Here is an 18,335-nt window from a genome sequence, read left to right as displayed (position 1 = left end):
AACAATCGGGCTAGCCAGCTCTGCGGTAACGCTTCAGCGCACCAGCGCATTCCGAACCCTACGCCCACGGCCTGCAGTAGAAGAAGCATTTAAAGGCTGTCACCTCGGCATTCGGGAGGCTAAGGACTCAAGACCATCTCTGAGAAAGATTCTTTTTGGTCACGCAGCCATGCACAGAAACAGTAACAGACGCTGCACAGAGCACTACTGGGGAACACCTGGCAAGTTCTGGCATTTTCAACTCCGTTCTGTTTTGTTGTTTTATTTTGTATGAGACAAGGTCTCCTGTAGCCCAGATTGGCCATGAACTTGATATGTAGCCGAGAATGATCTTGAATTTCTGATTCTCCTGTCTCAGTGCTGGGGATCAAACCCATGGATCTTGTGCATGCTAGCTAGGCAGGCACTCTACCAACTGAGCTACATACAATACACCCCAGGCCTCTATTCTGTATTCTGATCTGTCTTTCTCTCCCTCCTCCTCCTTCTCCTCCTCCTCCTCCTCTTCCTCCTCCTCCTCCTCCATCTCCTCCTCCTCCTCCTCCTCCTCCTCCTCCTCCTCCTCCTCCTCTTTTTCTGACAGGGTTTCTCTATGTAGCCCCGGCTGAATAAACCAGACTACATAAACCAGACTGTCCTTGAACCCACGGATACACTTGCCTCAGCCTCCCAAGTGCTTGGATCAAAGACACGTGCCACCATGCTGAGCTAATTTTGATTTTTTTTTTTTAAAAAACTGATCATGGGGTTGAGGATTTAGCTCAGTGGTAGAGCACTTGCCTAGCAAGCGCAAGGCCCTGGGTTCGGTCCTCAGCTCAAAAAAAAAAAAAAAAAAAGCAAAAACAAAAACAAAAACTGATCACAGAGGGCTGGGAAACAGCTTGGTGGTTAAGAGCACTTGTTGCTCTTGCAAAGGACCCAGGTTCTGTTCCCAGGGGAGCCAATGCTTTCTTCTGACCTCTGCAGGCACCAGGCAGCAATGTGATACAAGTACATACATACAGGCTAAACACCCATACATATAAACAGTAAATCTAAAAAAAAATTTTTTAACTGATCACAATGTTGATTGCACCCATTCATAATCTGGACAGTGTCCTGAGTCCCTTCCCTCTGCTTCAAGCTTTCGACCTGAATCTGACTGATGAATGTGCTAGTCCCAAGACACAGGTACCTCCAGGGGCTTGTTGGCAACCTGCTGGGAGCTTAGCCTGTGTCACGGACAGTCCACCTACTGGAGGAAAGGGAACTGACTCCCATATCATGTCCTTCCCACAGGTTTTTCGAGACAGGGTTTCTCAGTGTATCCCTGGCTGTCCTGGAACTCACTCTGTAGACCAGGCTGGCCTCAAACTTGGAGGTCCACCTGCCTTTGACTCCCGAGTGCTGGGATTGAAGGCGTGCGCCGCCGCCACCACCACCGCCCGGCTCACAGCCCCTCTTTGAGGAAGGCATATTGTTCTCATTTCTCAGATGAGAAGCCTGGGTGATTATAGAATAGACACAAACAGGACTGGACCTGCTTTAGAATTCAGAATGCGCCTCAAGCAAGGGAATTGGCTCTCAAGAAAGTGCTCTGAAAATGCTGAATAGGACGGGTAGGTGGCTGGGGAAGAGAAAGTGCTGGAGACACAGAAAAGCAGATATGGAAGTACGTGGGGCAAGAGCATCCCTGCCAGATGGTGCCTGGCATTATCAGCAACAGCTGCAGCAAGGGAGGCTGACCTCAGGAGACCGGGGCGGGGAGGGAGGATCTGGGTATCCCCCCATGGGTTGTCATCCAGGATGAGGACAGATGCTAAGACAAGAGAGCCGACGAGGTAGAGTAACCACTCTGCCCATACCTGACCTAGTCTTCAGCCTTCAAAGGGGAAAAGACTCGACTAAGTGGAAGGCTGGCATGGCAGTGGCTAGCTAGGGCAAGTAGACTTGCTTCCCTCAGTCTATCCTGGAGGGAAAGTCCTGCACCGCACTGGGACCTGCCAATTGGACATAGGACAAATATAAACAGGATGTGGCCAAAATGAGCTGGATGAGAGCATGACGCTGGATTTGGGAGGGTACATTGGAGCCGTGAAATGTGGTGAGGAGAATGGATTTGAAGTTAGAAGACTCAATTTGGGTCGCTGCTGCACCTCCTAGAGTCACTGGGCACCTCTTATGATGTCAGATCCTGAGGCAAATAATGTAGACAGACCCTGCAGTGTAAGGGGCACAGAGGTTCCTGCATTCACAGATAAGCACTATGGAAACCAGGAATGTTAACTCACGGTTGTCTCTTCAAAGGGAGAGATGCATAACCCGTTTTCTACCCAGAAGGCTGCGAGTGGAGGTGGCTAACAGCCTGGTGACCTCTGTGCTATCTATATGACTGATACCACACCAGATCCTTCCCTAGACCCTTAAGATGTCACATGTAGTCAATCTAAGAACCCATCTTTATGGGAGATATCACACATACTTCACAAAGAGTTTCCATGTGCTCATGTCTTAAGCATTATTGTGCACATGGGATTAAGTTAATTGTCACCAGGGAACTTTTTTCCAAATTGTGTTGTGCTTAAACATGCCTAAAATAAATGACCCAGTGTCAGACTCTCAGAGTTTGAACCAACACTAGCTACTGAGTCATGTTGAACTGGGCTCCCTTCTTGCCTCACACAGATCACAGGTCATTACTCTGTTGACTGTGGTATTTGCAGAGACACCACACACACACACACACACACACACACACACACACACACACACACATCAGTGTTAACAGAAAAGTGAGAAATAGCCCCTGGGGCTGGAAATGCAGCTCAGTTGGTGGAGTGCTTGCTTAGTTCAATCCCCAGCATAAAACCTAATCTGAGATAAATGAGACTCTAAGAAAGAAAAGAGAGGGGGAGGCAAGAGAAGGAGGAGAGATGGAGAGAAAATGGAGGTAGAAAGAGAGGGAGGGAAGGAGTGGACAAGAAGCAGGGATGTGGAGGGAGGGAAAACAGAAAAGAAGGGAACAGACAAGAAAACAAAGCATGGAGCCGGGCACTGATGGCGCACACCTTTAACCCCAGCACTCCGGAGGCAGAGGCAGGAAGATCTCTGTGAGTTCAAGGCCAGCCTGGGCTATAGCCAAGGATACACTGAGAAACCCTGTCTCGAAAACAAAACAAAAAAAGAAAAGAAAAGAAAGCATGGAGAATGGTGATTGACAGCTGCAGAGAGGCGGTCCTCCTCCCACTGGAAGAGACAGAAAAGGGATCCAGAGACAATGCGGAACCTAGTGCCTCAAAGTATTTCTCTCAAATGGGGAGTTCTGGGAAAGCCTTCCCGCAACAATGCAAATGCAGAACACCAGAGACACCTCAGCAAACCACTAACTAATGAGAGAGTGGGTTGAAGCGGTGTGGCAGGTGGAGTCCTGCCCATCTGCCTGCTTCTGCTTGGACACATCACATAACCCCTTGACAGAAACCACTTGCTGAGATGTGCAAAGATCCTCAATTTAGTGAGAATCTACTGAACAGTAAGCATCTACTGGCCTCTCCGGGCCGGGTGCTGTACCAGGTTGGTGCTAAGTATATACAGGTGAGTGACAGACACAAGTTCCTACTCCCAGACAGCACAGACCTAGTGGAAGAGACACTGTAATGTGTTACAAAGAGTTAAAAAGCAAGTTCTAGACAGAAGACATGATGAGAGGGTGTTCTGAGTACCGGGAGACAAAGTAGACAGCACAGACCTAGTGGAAGAGACACTGTAATGTGTTACAAAGAGTTAAAAAGCAAGTTCTAGACAGAAGACATGATGGGAGGGTGTTCTGAGTACCGGGAGACAAAGTTCAAAGTAAGCAATGGTGTGGAGGAGGATATGAGCAGCAGTGTGTTCCCAGAACCGTAAGGGGCTGGAATACGGGTCAATATAATATGCAGACATAAGGTACTTAGACCTCAGTTACTCGTGCCAGTGAGAATGGAGGGAAAGCCCAGGCCCACGCTTCACAGGTAACACTTCGCCTTGGGTCTCAAAGGCAAGCCAGCTTCCCCAACAATTCTAAAGGGAGAAGCTTGAGGGTTTAATCGCATCACCAGCCACTAGGGGCAGTGACTTGCTCATGACCATAAGACGTTACCTCCGGCAGACAAGGCCAAGGACCACAGAATAACCCCTTGCATCACACATAGGGGTGCGTGTGTGTGCGTGTCAGGGTCTCAAGTATTCCCTATGTAGTCAAGGATGACCTTGAAGTCCTGAGTCCTCCATCCTTGGCCTCGGGATTCTGGGTTTACACGTGTGTGCCATCACACCCGGTTTACGTGGTAATGAGGATCGAACCCAGGCTTCATGTGTGCTAGGCAAGCACTCTACCAACCGAGCCACAACCCGAGCCCGGGAATCTCTCCCTTTAAACACTAAACTTCTGCGGGAACAGAGCTTCCTTCTGCGGTATTAAGGTGAACACAACCTGCCAGCACTAACCCGATCCAAGATACACGGCAGAGCGGTGCCAAGAGGGAGCAACACCACAGGGATTTGATCCAAAGCCACGCCTTCGTCCCCGCCCTCTCATGCTCATTGGTCCCACTCATCTTCCGGTCCCTCCTCCAGGATACCATTCCTTCCGGTCACGCCCCCTCGCTCGTATCTGTTTTCGTCATCCTCATTGGTGGAAAATACCAAGCCGCCCCCAAGTTGCGGAGATACGCCGTTCGGGTAGTCTTTCCAGGAAATGACGCTAGACCCGCCCCTGAGGAAGTGACAACAGGAGTGCCCTTGACGGGCAGGCCGGCTGGGCTGTGCGTCCCTCCGCTCCAAGTGCCGGGAGGTAGGAGCCCCGCGGGGAGGGCTGGGCGGCAGAGGTGGCGCGCTGCTGTACAAGCTGGCCACCGGCGGAGGGAGGACCCGAGAAGGGGGACCTGGTCTTGGCAGCCTCACGCCCTGTGCTCCCGGTCTCCTCGTTTCCCTCCGTACACACGTCCCCCTTCTCTTTGGTACCCCATGTCTGGTTCCTAGGCTACTTAGTTCCTCCTTCCGTAGTTGGGATTCTTCTCTGCTCTCTTCCTTCGACAGTTCCCTTTTCCCTCCTTAGTTTTCCATGGAGACGCATTTTAAAAGAGCGATCGACGACGACGACGACAGAGTAAAGATTTTACAGACGGCCTTGGGTTCCAATTAACTGTCTTTTAAAAACTGGGTTGCTCTGGGCATGTCATTCAACCTACCTGAGGCCTGGGTTGCCCTGATTTTGGACGGTGTTAAAACAGTTTCTTCAGAGTTGATCTGGGAGAACCAGTGATGTAACACGCTTGAGCTTTGGTTCTCCTTCCGTCAACCTTTTATAAATTCCACCTGAGCCTTGATTTCTTTTTGGTTGTCAACCTAGTTTTCTGTCTTTCTAACTTACGTCTTTTCTGTGATTCTCGCTCCTCTCTCACCTCTAGCTATCTTCTTGTTGTTGGGTGAAGGTTTTAGAGACAGGGTTTTATTATATAGCCCAAATGGACCTTGATTTATATGGAATGACAAGTCCTGGCTCTCAAAAAATCATATATTACAGTATTCCCATGCATTTTACTTCCAGCTCTGCATGTTCCCAACACCTTAGCACTTCTAAATACTTTGTTATCCTAATGTGTTGACTTCCTGTTGTGTACCCCAACTCTTCCCGCCTCTTTCCCTCACAGATGGCTCAGCGGCTTCTCCTGAGGAGGTTCCTGACCTCAGTCGTCCCCAGGAAGCCACCTCAGGGCGGATGGGCTTCCCTCACCTCTAGAACCCTGCAGACCCCAAAGTATAGTCCTGGTGGTCTAACAGGAATGCCCAGCCCAGCCCGGACATTACACACCACCAGAGTCTGTTCAACAACCTTTAACGTCCAGGATGGACCTGACTTCCAAGACAGAGTTGTCAACAGTGAGACGCCGGTTGTTGTGGATTTTCATGCACAGTGAGTACTGGGGGCAGGGAGAGATGGGGGTCTTCCTTGAACAAATATTTATCGGATGGCCACTATTACTCCCAGTCATGTTCAGTGCTTCTCATACATACACTCATTATACAGACTTCTGAGACCCATTACCTGCCCTTACGAAGCATACAGTGTAGTAGGAGACAGACTGACAGTCTTCAGAGCAGACCAGGGTGAGTGCAGCATTGTGCCTGTGCCTTGTGTCTCAGCCTGAAGAGCTCAGAGTCTTCTCTAGTGTGGAATAACATCCTTTTATTTTAACATCTTGCCCACCAAAACCATGGGAGGAGCTGGGCAAAACATTATCGGTGCTGCCATAGTAATACCCAAGTGTGATTGGGGCAGGCAAGAGGTGTGTCTCCTCAGTTTTATATATATATATATATATATATATATATATATATATAATTTTAGCCTGGTCTTCATTTCCAGACCTTTAGACCTGGTTCAATCCAAAAGCCAGCAGACCCCATAGAACAAAACATCCCAGAAGAAACCAGTGCTTCTGATTAACATTTTTCTAGACATGTCTCACTGGTTCTTTGTTTTCTTCCTGGGCCTTTCTCCAACTCACCAAGTTGCCTCGGACAGGCCAGTGGGTGTCCTTGTCATCTGAGAGAAGACCTTGCAGGCTGGCTTTTTAGGTATTTAGGTATTATTCGTTGATTGAAATTTCTGAATGGAAGTTTTTGGGGTAGCCCAGGTCAGACTTGAGCCTCTCCTGCCTCCACCTACTACATATAAGAGTTGACTGAGGGTTGGGGGTTTAGCTCAGTGGTAGAGCGCTTGCCTAGCAAGCGCAAGGCTCTGGGTTCGGTCCTCAGCTCTGGTAAAAAGAAAAAAAAAAAAAAAAAAGAGTTGACTGGTATATGCCAGCTCATAGAAAAGGTTAAAACAGGGGTTGGCAGCCAGGCATCTGTGGAAGGCAATTACTCCATCTTCCTGCTATGGTGGAGGGCTTCTGAAAGGAATGGGCAGTGAGCTAACCCTTTTTTTTTTTTTTTTCCCTCTGCAAGGTAGTCGATTGCATGATTTAGGATCGTTCACCCAGTGCCCGGCACACCTCTGACACCACATAACAGAGATGATAGCTGATAGCAGAGCATCTGTCCTAGGGGAGCTCCCACTCCCCAGCCAGGGAGGGATCACTCACGTCCATTCCAGTGTGAGCCTCAGCCCGTGACACAAAATAAGAAATCCGGGAGTCCGGGAGTGAAAGGGTTACAGAGAAACCTTGTCTTTAAAAAAAAAAAAAAAATCCCAGCACTCGAGAGATAAATGGGTTTCTGAGTTTGAGGCTAGCCTTGTCTACAAAGTGAGTTCCAAACCAACAAGGCTACAGAGTGAGGCCCCCCCCACCTCAAACCACCACCCTCCCCAAAAGAAGGAAAGAAAGATGCTCTTAGCAACCTCGAGGTGATCCTGGCTCGGCTCTGCTCACTCTGTCAAGGCCGGACTTCACTATGAAGTCCAGGCTAGCCTCAAGTTCCTCTTTCTTCCTGTCTTGGTTACTTTTTTGATACTGTGATAAATACCCTGACTTTTAAGGGAGAAAAGGTTTTTGGCTCAGAGCACCAAATGCAGTCCGTCATGGCAGAGAAGTCACCGCGGCAGCTGGTCGCATTGTGTCCATCATGAAGAAGCAGAGAAGGATGAATATGTGTGCTCAACTCCCTAGCCCCCGCCCCTTTTAACATTTATTTATTATGTGTGTGCATACACGCATGCCCATGCCATGGTGTACACGTGGAGGTCAGAGGACAGGCTTCTGGAGTTGATTCTTTACTGCCATGTAAGCTCCCAAGACAAACTGGGTAGTCAGGCTCAGCAGCAAGCGCCCTCATCTGCTGAGCCGACTTGCACACTCACTTTCTCCTTTTTATACACTTCAGAATCCTAGCTCAGAGAGTGGGGCCGCCCACCCACAACTGGAGGGCCCTCCCACCTCTGTTTACGTCATCGAGATAATCCCCCACAGGCATGCCCAGAGATCCCTCTCCCTAGTTCAGGAATTACTGGGCTGTACCTCCATGCCAGGCTGTGCGTCTTACCATTGTGTCAGCCAGAAGAAACTCCACAGGCCTCAGTTTCTTTAGGGGGTGCCTTCTCTGAAGGTTCTGCATATCGCTGATGCCTTCTCTGAAGGTTCTGCTATCGCTGAGCAGGTTCCAACACAGACTGGCCGTCGCCTGTGCTCCTGGGTTTCGCTCCCTTTAGCTCTGGCGTCAGAGTCCACGTGGGCCCCAGGGAGGCTCTGGGGAGACAGGTGGGCCAGGGAGCACTCTCAGGACTGACTGTCGCTTCTCACCTTCTGAGGTGGTGTGGCCCCTGTAAGATCCTAGGACCACGGTTGGAAAAGATGGTGGCCAAGCAGCATGGGAAGGTGGTGATGGCCAAGGTAGACATTGATGACCACACGGACCTTGCCATCGAGTATGAGGTATGTTTTGGCAGGGAGTTGCCTCGGGGAAGCCAAGGTGGGGATCACCCAATATCGAGTATATGGCATGCCTGGTATTCTTCTAGCACTCTTAGGAGGAAGTCTCGGGGCTTTGCACACATGGCTCTGTTGATCCTCTGACCCGGCCCCAAGCACTGGTTATTCTCTGTTGTTGGTTTTTTAAGATAGGGTTTCACATAGCCCAAGCTGTCTTTGAACTCCTGATGCTCTTGCTTCTGCCACTCAGCTGCTGGGATTATAGGACTCTGCCTGCATGTCCTTGCCGTGTCCAGCTACCCACCTCACGTGCAGCCGGCCATTGCTTCTGAGCCCTGGCTGACGTGCCAGGCGTGGGTGATTCTGGCATGGGTAAGGGGCATGCTGGAGTGCTCATTGCGAGCTGAAATGAGAAGCTGTGTGAGAAGAGGCACTGCAGGTGAGAGGGGGGACCGTGGTGGCCAGGACGGGAGGCTTCGCGTTCCAGAGCCTCTGACCTGAAGTGTGAGCGAAGGATGCACAGAGGGAAGGAAAGGGCTGAGAGCCCTGAGCACAGGGACCTGAAGGAGCCGGAAGTGGGGGTTCACCCCTGCCACCCAGAGACAGAGGCAGGAAGAATGGTACAAGTTCAAGGCCAGCCTGCGCTCAGAGTGAGCCTTAGTCTCAATACAAAAGAACAAAGGAGCCGGGCAGCGGTGGCACACGCCTTTAATCCCAGCACTCGGGAGGCAGAGCCAGGCGGATCTCTGTGAGTTCCAGGCTAGCCTGGTCTCCAAAGCGAGTTCCAGGAAAGGCGCAAAGCTACACAGAGAAACCCTGTCTCAACCCCCTCCACCCCCACCAGAAAAATGGAAAAAAAAAAACAACAACAAAAGGACAGGAAGGAATCAGCCTGTCTGTGTGGGCATTCAGCTCCAGCACGAGTCCTGGGGCCAGGGCTAGCTGTGGCAGCAGACAACACTGACCCTGGGCTGGAGAGAAGACTCATCAGTTAAGAGCACAGGTTCTTCTAGAGGAGCAGGTTCAATCCCCCGCACCCACAGGGCTGCTCACAACCAGTCCTAACAGCCCCAGAGGCTATGACCCTCTCTTCTGGCCTCCTTTGGCCCTGCGTGCACAAGGTGCATTTGACATACATGCATGCAAAGTACCCATTCACATCAAATAAAAATAAAGGAAAAAATTCAAAACCAAAGACACTCTGACCTCACCAAACAGCATTCAAGAGTGTTAAGGGACTGGAGAGATGGCTTAGCGGTAAATGCCCTGGCTGCTCTTCCAGAGAATGTGGGTTCAATTCCCAGCACCCACATGGCAGCTCACAACTGCAGTCTCAGAGGATCACACACCCTCTTCTGGCCTTTGTTGACAAAATTCCCATACCCATTTTTTTTTTAAATAAATAAATAAAAACATATAAATAATATCCAAGTTCAAAAGCAAGTTTGCGAATGCTTTTTTTTGTTTTGTTTTGTTTTTCCAAGACAAGGTCTCTCTGTGTAACAGCTCTGGCTGTCCTGGAACTCACTCTGTACACCAGGCTAGCCTCATACTCACGGAGATCCACCTGCCTCTGGGATCAAAGGTGTGTGCCACTACCACCACCCGGCAAAATACATCTTTTTTTTTTAAAAAAAAAAAAAAAGAACTTTGAATCTGAAGGAGCGGGTGATTAAACACATGAGGCTTTGCAGGGCAGTGACCTCTGTGGCAGTTCAACTCTCTCTTAAATCCACAGCCACGGGACAAACTGTGGCATGTTCCAGTAGCTCTGTTTACAGACATGAATAGCAAGCCGAGTGTGACCTGAGGGTCATGTTCCACTTACCGCTTTCAGGTGTGGGTTCCCAGAACAGAGGCCTTGGCAGTCACAGATAAACAGTATGGCTTTTGGAGGGTTTCAGAGTTGAAAGTTTTAGCTTGGGGACACTCGGCCAATGGTGTCTGTATAAATCTCCAAACGCTGGTGGGTTCTGTAGAAAGACAGAAACAGGACAGGGCCTGGGACTTCCTTTGTTTTCCTTTTGGTTTTGTTCTTTGGTTTGGCCCTTTGAGGGAGAGTCCTCCGAAGCTCAGGTTGGCCTTGGTGTCACCACGTGAGAGCGACCTTGCATTTCTGGTCCTCTGCCATCTTCCAAGTACAGCACTTCCAGGGGTGCATCGTCACATCTGTCAGAGGACTGTCTTTTCTGAGGAGGGGCCATGAGAGCTCCTGAAAGGAGTAGTGAGTGAAGTGTGCATGTCTCAGCAAAGAGCCACCCGGCTGGCCACAGACCATACCCAGGGAGGTGGGCTGTGGTGGGCCTTGGCCCACCACGGTTGAGGAAGGAGAGAGGCCCTCTGTGGCTGGGTGTCGGCGTGAAAGGAAGAGCAAGGTGTGGAGGCCCGGCGGCCGGGAAAGCAGACCAGGCTGGGACAGGCAGGGGTCCTAGGGAAGCGGTGCTGACTGCGACACTGTCCCAGAGCTGGGGCCACACCTGGCTGCCCGGGGGCCAGCTCTGCTCCACAGGCATGTTTGGTCTGGCTCTCAAGAGTGTTTTAAGAAAGGGGAAACCAGGTGTTGATATTTAAAACTCAGAAGGATTTATGCAAGCCAGGCATGGTGGCACATGTCTGTAAGCCCAGCATCAGGGCAGCCTGGAATAGACAGACAGCAAGACCTTGTCTCCAAATAAAGTTCTTGGCCAGGCGTGGTGGCACATGCCTTTAATCCCAGCACTGAGGAGACAGTTTGAGGCCAGCCTGGTCTACAGAGTGAGTTCCAGGACAGCCAAAGATACACAGAGAAAAGTTCTTCTGAAAACCCACATCTCTTGAGTTCTTGAAACCCCAAGGCCAGGGAACCTTTCCCTCCCTCTGGATGCAGAGACTGGAGGAAGTGTGTGTTTGGGGGCAGGGGGCGTTCTTCCTCAGAATTCAGACACCCAGGCTCAATTAACCATGCTTACCTCCCCCAGACCAGCTGAAGTACACTTACCCATCCTCTGACCAGAGCCCATGGTGGGAAACAGAGGGGTGGGCAGTGTGAGTCACCCATCCCTTGAGCTGGACAGAGAGCGGGGTGGTTAGTCAAAGGACATCAAGCTGCCTGGGGCAGAGGAGAGGAAATGAATTGTGGGAGACAGGGCCACTGGTGACTGCTGCTGATATAAGGCCATCCTTGAGACATCATAACCCGGGTCGCTCAAGGGCATGGGGTGGAGGCAGTTGCTGTTTTGTGAGCCCTCCCACCAATTGCTCCGTCAGAGGGGGCCCTCCACCTTTGAGACACCCCTGACTTTCCCTAGCTTCCTCACTGAATACCCCAGGCCTCAGCAGGTTCAAGTGTGAATGTGCGGCCTTCTGGTAGGAACTCCAGGCTGGAGCCACACAGGGCAAAGGTCAACCTTAGACTTCCGGGCTACCTCCCGAGACCTCCAGATGCTACCGTGTCAGCCTCAGCATCATGTCTTTGGCAGAGAGCTACAGACCAGCCATGACCAGTCATGTGCCAAGGCCTGGGAACTAGTAAGATGCAAAGCACACCTCCACCACCAGGGCTCCCACGGGGGCCGAGTTCCCACCACCACGACTCTACACTCCAGCGAACCTGGGTTGGCATGAGTGTGGACAGCCCATGGCTAGGCAGGAAGATGAGGGAGTCCCTGGGCCCTTTGGCATTCCCCTGTGCTAGCGCGCACACACACACACACACACACACACACACCATCACACAGTGCCCTGGTCACACGGAAGGGCATCCAGCAGCAGCCTACATATCCCCCTCCTGGCCTCCTTGTTTGACCCTGGGCTGGGGTCACTGAGGGCCCAGGAATCCCAACAGGATCGTCCTGCCCTCTCCTTGACATCCCTTCTCTCACACTTGTTCTTTCTAAAGAGAGTCCAAGAAGGAAGCTGCTACCAAGTGCCCCCCAGTCCCCTGGGAAGCCTCTAGGTCCTCAAGCCCTCATGACTCTCTCATGCTGCCTCCAGGCCCACTCTGACTTCCGCTGCCCCTGGAGGAGGGGGAGGAAAAGTCCTCGAGGTTTTGGGGGTTTCACTGACAACCCCCACTCCGATTCTGCATGGTCTCAGCTTAGGGGGTGCAAGGCTTTCACTTGCCCATCTCCTGACCATTGAGACCTTGCTAGTCCCTGGGGGGCAGGGCAGTAGGGAAGGAATGGGCCATCCACTGCCCCCCCCCACCCCAGGTTTCTCTCTCATCCTTACCCTTGAAGGTTTGATCCTGACAAGCCGGCATCTCCTGTAACCTGACTATCTGACACAGCCACCATCACGACTTGAGTGACTTTGTCTGAAGCCTTTAATTTTTTTTGAGACAGTGTAGGGGAAGGTGTTCCAGACTGGTCCCAATCTCAGTACATAGCAGAGTCTGGCCTTGAACTCATCTTCCTGCCTCCACTTGCTGAGTGCTGGGGTTAGAGGCATGCACCACCATTCCCAGTTAGCACTGGGGTGGAGCCTGAGGCTTTCTGCACACCAGGGAAGCACTCTAATAACCAGTCCATGTCTGCAGCTTGGGTTGGCTTCTTGGTTTTGTTTTTTGTTTTTCCTTCGTAGCATGTATACCCCAATAGGCAAATCATTAACTGGCTTAAAATATATGGCATTTTAGTCATTTTTAATTGCCTTGTTTGAAATAAGTGCCTCTCAAACTTGAACATGATTGGGTTGTTGTTCATTTTTGATGATCACTGTGTGTGTGTATGGGTCCACATGCCATGACAGTATAGAGGTCAGGACAACCTGTGGGAATTGGTTCTCTCCATTTTGTGGATTTCAGTGATTGAACTCAGGGTGCCAGGCTTCATGGAAGGCTTTACTCACCAAGTAACCTCACCAGTCCTCCTGGAATATTCTTTTTTGTTGTTATTGTTGTTGTTTCTATTTTTCTTTGGTGGGTAATACATGGTTTTGCTTGTGGGGGGACAGGGTCTGTGTGCATATACCTGTGCATCCATTGGAGGCCCGTGGTAGATGCTGGGAATCATCCTTGTCAGTCTCTTTGTTTGTTTCATCGTTTGTTTGTTTATTTTGTTTTTCAAGACAGGGTTTCTCTGTGTAGCTTTAGAGCCTGTCCTGGATCTCACTCTGTAGACCAGGCTGGCCTCGAACTCACAGAGAGCCGCCTGCCTCTGCCTCCCGAGTGCTGGGATTAAAGGCGTGCGCCACCACCGCCCGGCCATCCTTGTCAGTCTTACACCTTATCCACTGAAGCAAGGTCTCAGACCTGGAGCTTGCCAGCCAGGCTGCTATAGGGATCCCCTGTCTCTGCCTCCTGAGGCTGAGTTATCCCACACCTACCTAGCATTTCTGGACTTCTCAAAGAGCAGACTCTGGGGTGAGGGTAGATCTCAGTGGTAAAGTGTGTGTCTAGAGCACATATGCCCAAAGCCCTGGGTTTCTTCCTGCTAGGGTCTGTGTGCTCTCTGGCTCTGATCCTTCACTCTCCGGCAGAAGCAAAGCCAAACAGACTTTGTTTCTTTTTTTGATCCCCGCTTGACTCTCTGAGTCCTCTTGGGGTAGGCGCTTTGAGCCTCAGTCTTCCCATCTCTAAGATGGTGGGGTTGGAGGGGTAGGGTGTCGCCCAGTGACAGCACTTGTGTGCAGGAAAACAAAATGGACCGACCTGGGGACACCAAAAAACATCCTCCACCTACTCCCTGTGGTCTTCAGCTAGCCACAGAGGTCACCAGCTTCCTGTGGTATGTCAGCTGTGCTGTCCTTTGATGGTTTCTTAGCCATGTTGCTGGTGGGTGAGACAAGACGTTGCAGGTCGGTGGGGAGAGGCCTCAAGAACATTCACACTCCTGGCGGACTCCTCCAGGCTAGGAGGCCTCGGGTGGCTTCTTGGAGCAGGGCAGGCAGCGTGTCTGAGCATGCCCTTTCCCTAGCCGCTGATTCCTGTTGTCCTGTCAAAACTGAGGAGGAAACCAAGGTTGCCTCTGTGTTCCCATCACCTTTCTTTTCTTTTTTTTTTGCCTCTTTGGCGGCGGGGTGGGGTATGGGGTGGTGGTTTGAGACAACCCAGCCCCCATCGTCTTCCTGGACCACATACAAGGGCCTGAGCATTAACACGGCTGGCCATGTTCTAAACACCAAGCCTCCTGATTAAGGAGCAGCCAACACCTTGGCCTCCTGTCACAATCCAGATAACCCCACTAGAAACAGTGTTCTGGGAGCCGGGAGCCTGTGCGTGCGTGCGTGTTTACATGTGTGTTGCCCAGACTTCTGAGGAAGCGCTTGATCAGAAGTGACCAGACCTCAATAACCATGGACACCAGCCTGATCTTTGTGTGTCCCAGCATGCACAGAGGCTTGCACACACAGCAGAACCTCACAGGAGGAAACTCCATCCACTGTGAGCTGTCTCAGGGAGGGACAGGAGAGGCCTGCTTAGAGCGCCAGGACAAAGGGAAGCTGCTTGTTTGGATTTTTGGTGCTGGGATGGAGCCCAGGCCTCATGCCTGCTAGGCAAGTACTCTGCCACCAAGCCACACCCTCAACCCTAGACCACATCATAGAAACGGAGTATTTGTTTTAAGGGGATGGAATGTCCACCAACAGAATGTTTCAGCCAAGTTGAAAGTTAGTGGTTGGTTGGTTGTCCTTTAATTTCCTAGCCAGCCTTAGGGTGCCGCAGTTCATTCATCAGCCACTAGATGGTGCAGGAACACACCCAGTGGGGCTTCCTGGAGCCTGTTTGGCTGGTCCCTGCCTTTTCCTGGAGACCATGCAAGCCTGGTGCTGGGCTGTTAATGCCACCACCCATGCCAGAGTGTAACAAGGACAAGAGCCAGCAGGGAGGCTGTGACAGGGACACTCATGGTCAGCCCAGTTCATCGTGCTGGCAAATACCTTGGGCCACCCACATCTCCAGGACCATCCTTAAAGGGGCCAGAGGCACTAAAAAAAAGAACAGGGACTGTGTCCTCCATGCTGTGTTTTTCCCATTAGGAATGGCTGCAGAGCCTGTCACATAACAAGTGAGGACTGTATGACAGGGTCAGAGCGGCCTTCACTTCTCTTAACCACTCTGGACATTAACTCGGTCTGGCCTCTGAGATGGCTCACCCCACAGCCCTCAGGCTGTGGAAGACCTAGTAGGTTTCTGGACATTGCTCTTATTACTTTGTAGTTAACTTGTATGGAAATTAAGCCTGGTTGATCTTACCCTGTTTATATAGGTTCTCAAATGCCAGCAAATAACAAGCACTGGGCAACACACCATGCCATGCATGCCAGCCTCATCTATCTGTCATGTAATCTATCTATATAGGTCCCCAGAGCTGTGGAAGTAGTGCCTCACGGACCAGAAATGCCCCTTCCCCATCTGCTGCCAGCTCTAATAAGCATCAGATCACATGTGGCTGCCTTCCTGCCATGCTATGCCAGGAAGAGGCTCTGAATTATCCAGTCCCTATACCGTTAACTGCAGCCCACCACAGCGGTCCTCGTGGGGTCAAGCTTCATCACACCCACTGTGTGCCACGTGCCCTGTGCTGAGTCCTAGAGTCGTCACTTGGCATTCCTGTAGTCCACCGAAAGTACCGATAGTGTCTCCGCTTGCTGAGGAAAGCTGGCACGAGGTCATAAAGGGGTCACCAGGGTCACCCAGGATAGGAATGAGGTTGGCTCAGCCAGCCCTGGAGCTTGCTTCCCTGACCACCACAGTGAGTTTGTCTCTCCCAAACATTCAAAGTAAACCATGCCGTGCCCAGTGTACAGAGAAAGGCTGTGAGGCCCAGATGTTGGCCTTCTCTACAGAGTCGTGGGAAATGTGCGTGGGACACATGCCCCTCCAAGTGATTTGGTCTGTGGTTCCCTCACCCAGGTATCAGCTGTGCCTACAGTGCTGGCCATCAAGAATGGAGATGTGGTGGACAAGTTTGTGGGCATCAAGGACGAGGACCAGCTGGAAGCCTTCCTGAAGAAGCTGATTGGCTGACAAGCAGGAAAGAATCCTGGCTGCCCTTGCTTCCTGGAGCCTGTTTGGGGAGGAGCCTAGTGGAACTCCCAACCCTGAGCCATCATCCTTCCTGCCCCGCCCGTCTGTTTTGTCCCTGTGGGTCCAGCCTTTGGCAATAGACCTCCAAACCTAGAAGCCACCCGGGCTCCAGAGCCAGCCCTCAGCCAGGGTGGCCAGCAGACACGCATTGCCGCCACCGGTGTGGGGCATCCTGTGCACCTCCTACTGAATGCTCGCTCCTTCTAGGGCCCGTCACTCTTCCCCGAGATGCTGGGAGAGCCTGGAGCCTGACCATGCAGGCTCGGTCCCCATTAACCGGTCCTCCAATCTGAACCACCAGCCCCTCTCTTGCCTCTCACTGCCCTCTCCTGCTCCTGTTTGAAAAGAAAAGGAACCCAGCAGCTGAACAAGCAAGAGTGATGTATGATTCTCTCATTTTTCGTAGGTCTGTAATAAAGAACTTTATGTGACCCCTCTACCTTTACTGTGAAGAACAGAGCCTGCCCCCCACCCTGTAGCTGTCCCTTCTCTCCTTTGTCCCCTCCCTGGGTTAGCCAGGCCTTGCTTCTGGTTCCCTGAGCAAGAAGAGGAGCTGTGAACGAGTCAGACCAATAAAACCAGGTTTGCACTGCCACCATTGTCTGCTGTGTGGGCACCTCTTCCTGCCCGTCATGCCCTCAGTCACATCCCCATGCCCTCTAGGGCCCAGGGGGCATTGTGCTGTTTCCCAAATGCGGATGCGGGCCCAAGGACTTCGGGCTGGGGTTTCTACCAAAAGTGGTTGTCTCAGAATCCTGGACTCTGAGCCGGGTGGTGGTGCACACCTTCAACCCCAGCACTCGGGAGGCAGGGGCAGGCGGATCTCTGTGAGTTCAAGGCCAGCCTGGTCTACAGAGCGAGTTCCAGGACAACCAGGGCTACACAGAGAAACCCTATCTCGAAAAACCAAACAAAAAAAGACCTGTACTCTAACCATTGACACCCCCATTAGCCCTCCTGGGACCTTCTTCCTAGAGTGGCTTCTGGCCCCTAGCTGCATGGCACCTCTTCCCATGTATGCCCGCAGGAAGTTCTAGTCCTTGGGACCGGACTCTCCACCCATCCTGTTCCTTCTCCAGCTCCCTTGGCTATGAAGAGTGCCAGGCCGCCCAGCCAAGAAAACCCAGCCTAACAACACCTTCCTGGGCTAAGCAGCCACTGTCACTTGATGCCCGCTTTCTGCAAGTCAGTACTTGACGACAGAAAGTCCTGGTACCCTCGGGACCCGGTTTGCAGTGTCCTTTGGTGTGTGCCTTGTTCATAGTGTCACACGTTGTTCCCTCGGAACTCAGAGACCTGCGGACTGACAAGGTCGCCATGGCTGAAGCAGAATGGAGAGGCAGGAGGGTGTCCCAAAGACCTCAGGTCCAGGAGAAAGGTACCTGACCTAGTGACTGTTCAGCTAGGTAAACGGACAACAGCCATTGGTCAGAACACCTCCTGGGTACCAGGCGTGGTCAGTGTCTTCATTTGTAGAAGCCTCTAAGTAGTACGTTAAGGTCAGAGGTTAGAGAGCATGGCCAAGGTCATGAAGTCCACCAGTGGCCAGGCATTTCTCTTCTGTGTCTTCGTGTTGCTTGGGGACACTCGTGTACACCCAGCTAGTCTTGAGCTTGTTAAGGATGAACTTGAGCTCCTGAGCCTCCTTCCTGCCCTCGCTGGAGTTCTGGGGTTACAGGCATGCACCAGTCCTAGTTTTACTCGGTGCTGAGGATTGAACCCGGGTCTTCATACGTGATAGGCGAGGTCTCTACATCCCCAGCCCTCCATCATCTTGTGACATGTGTGATCTTTACCTCACAAGCCAAGGGGCTTGTTTTACAGAAGAGGAGCCTAGCAGAGTTGAGTGACTAAAGGCGAGGAAGAGGTGTGGCCAGAATTTAGAGGCTGCCCTACTGTACCCCACTGCCACCCCTTAAAAGGTACCATTCACCAAG

At 51.6% G+C, this 18,335-nt stretch overlaps 1 protein-coding gene across 2 annotated transcripts; it reads left to right on the top strand.

Moving 5' to 3' along the window:
* Window positions 1-4,705: 4,705 nt before the first annotated feature.
* Window positions 4,706-16,993, top strand: Txn2 (thioredoxin 2). Of its 2 annotated transcripts, none has more exons than XM_036208872.1 (4): window positions 4,706-4,810; window positions 5,670-5,932; window positions 8,270-8,393; window positions 16,225-16,993. In XM_036208872.1, exons 2-4 carry the CDS (start codon window positions 5,670-5,672, stop codon window positions 16,336-16,338), a joined length of 501 nt encoding a protein of 166 aa, XP_036064765.1. In that variant the 5' UTR covers window positions 4,706-4,810; the 3' UTR covers window positions 16,339-16,993. The 2 variants fall into 2 exon arrangements, with proteins under 2 accessions (XP_036064765.1, XP_036064764.1); XM_036208871.1 differs by lacking the exon at window positions 4,706-4,810 and adding an exon at window positions 4,982-5,125.
* Window positions 16,994-18,335: the final 1,342 nt, after the last annotated feature.

This window comes from Onychomys torridus, chromosome 16, assembly GCF_903995425.1.
Source record: "Onychomys torridus chromosome 16, mOncTor1.1, whole genome shotgun sequence".
In the NCBI taxonomy this organism is placed as follows: Eukaryota; Metazoa; Chordata; class Mammalia; order Rodentia; family Cricetidae; genus Onychomys; species Onychomys torridus.
The sequence above is the reverse complement of the archived record's forward strand: the minus strand, read 5'-3'. Positions and strand labels throughout refer to the sequence as shown.

What these genes read in the sequence shown, in the direction of transcription:
- Txn2 (XM_036208871.1), top strand. Translation starts at nt 5,081, where the DNA reads ATGGAGACGCATTTTAAAAGAGCGATCGACGACGACGACGACAGA. An exon ending in TCGACGACGACGACGACAGA is followed by an intron (nt 5,126 to 5,669) that starts GTAAAGATTTTA and finishes TTTCCCTCACAG; the next exon opens with ATGGCTCAGCGGCTTCTCCT. An exon ending in GTTGTGGATTTTCATGCACA is followed by an intron (nt 5,933 to 8,269) that starts GTGAGTACTGGG and finishes TCACCTTCTGAG; the next exon opens with GTGGTGTGGCCCCTGTAAGA.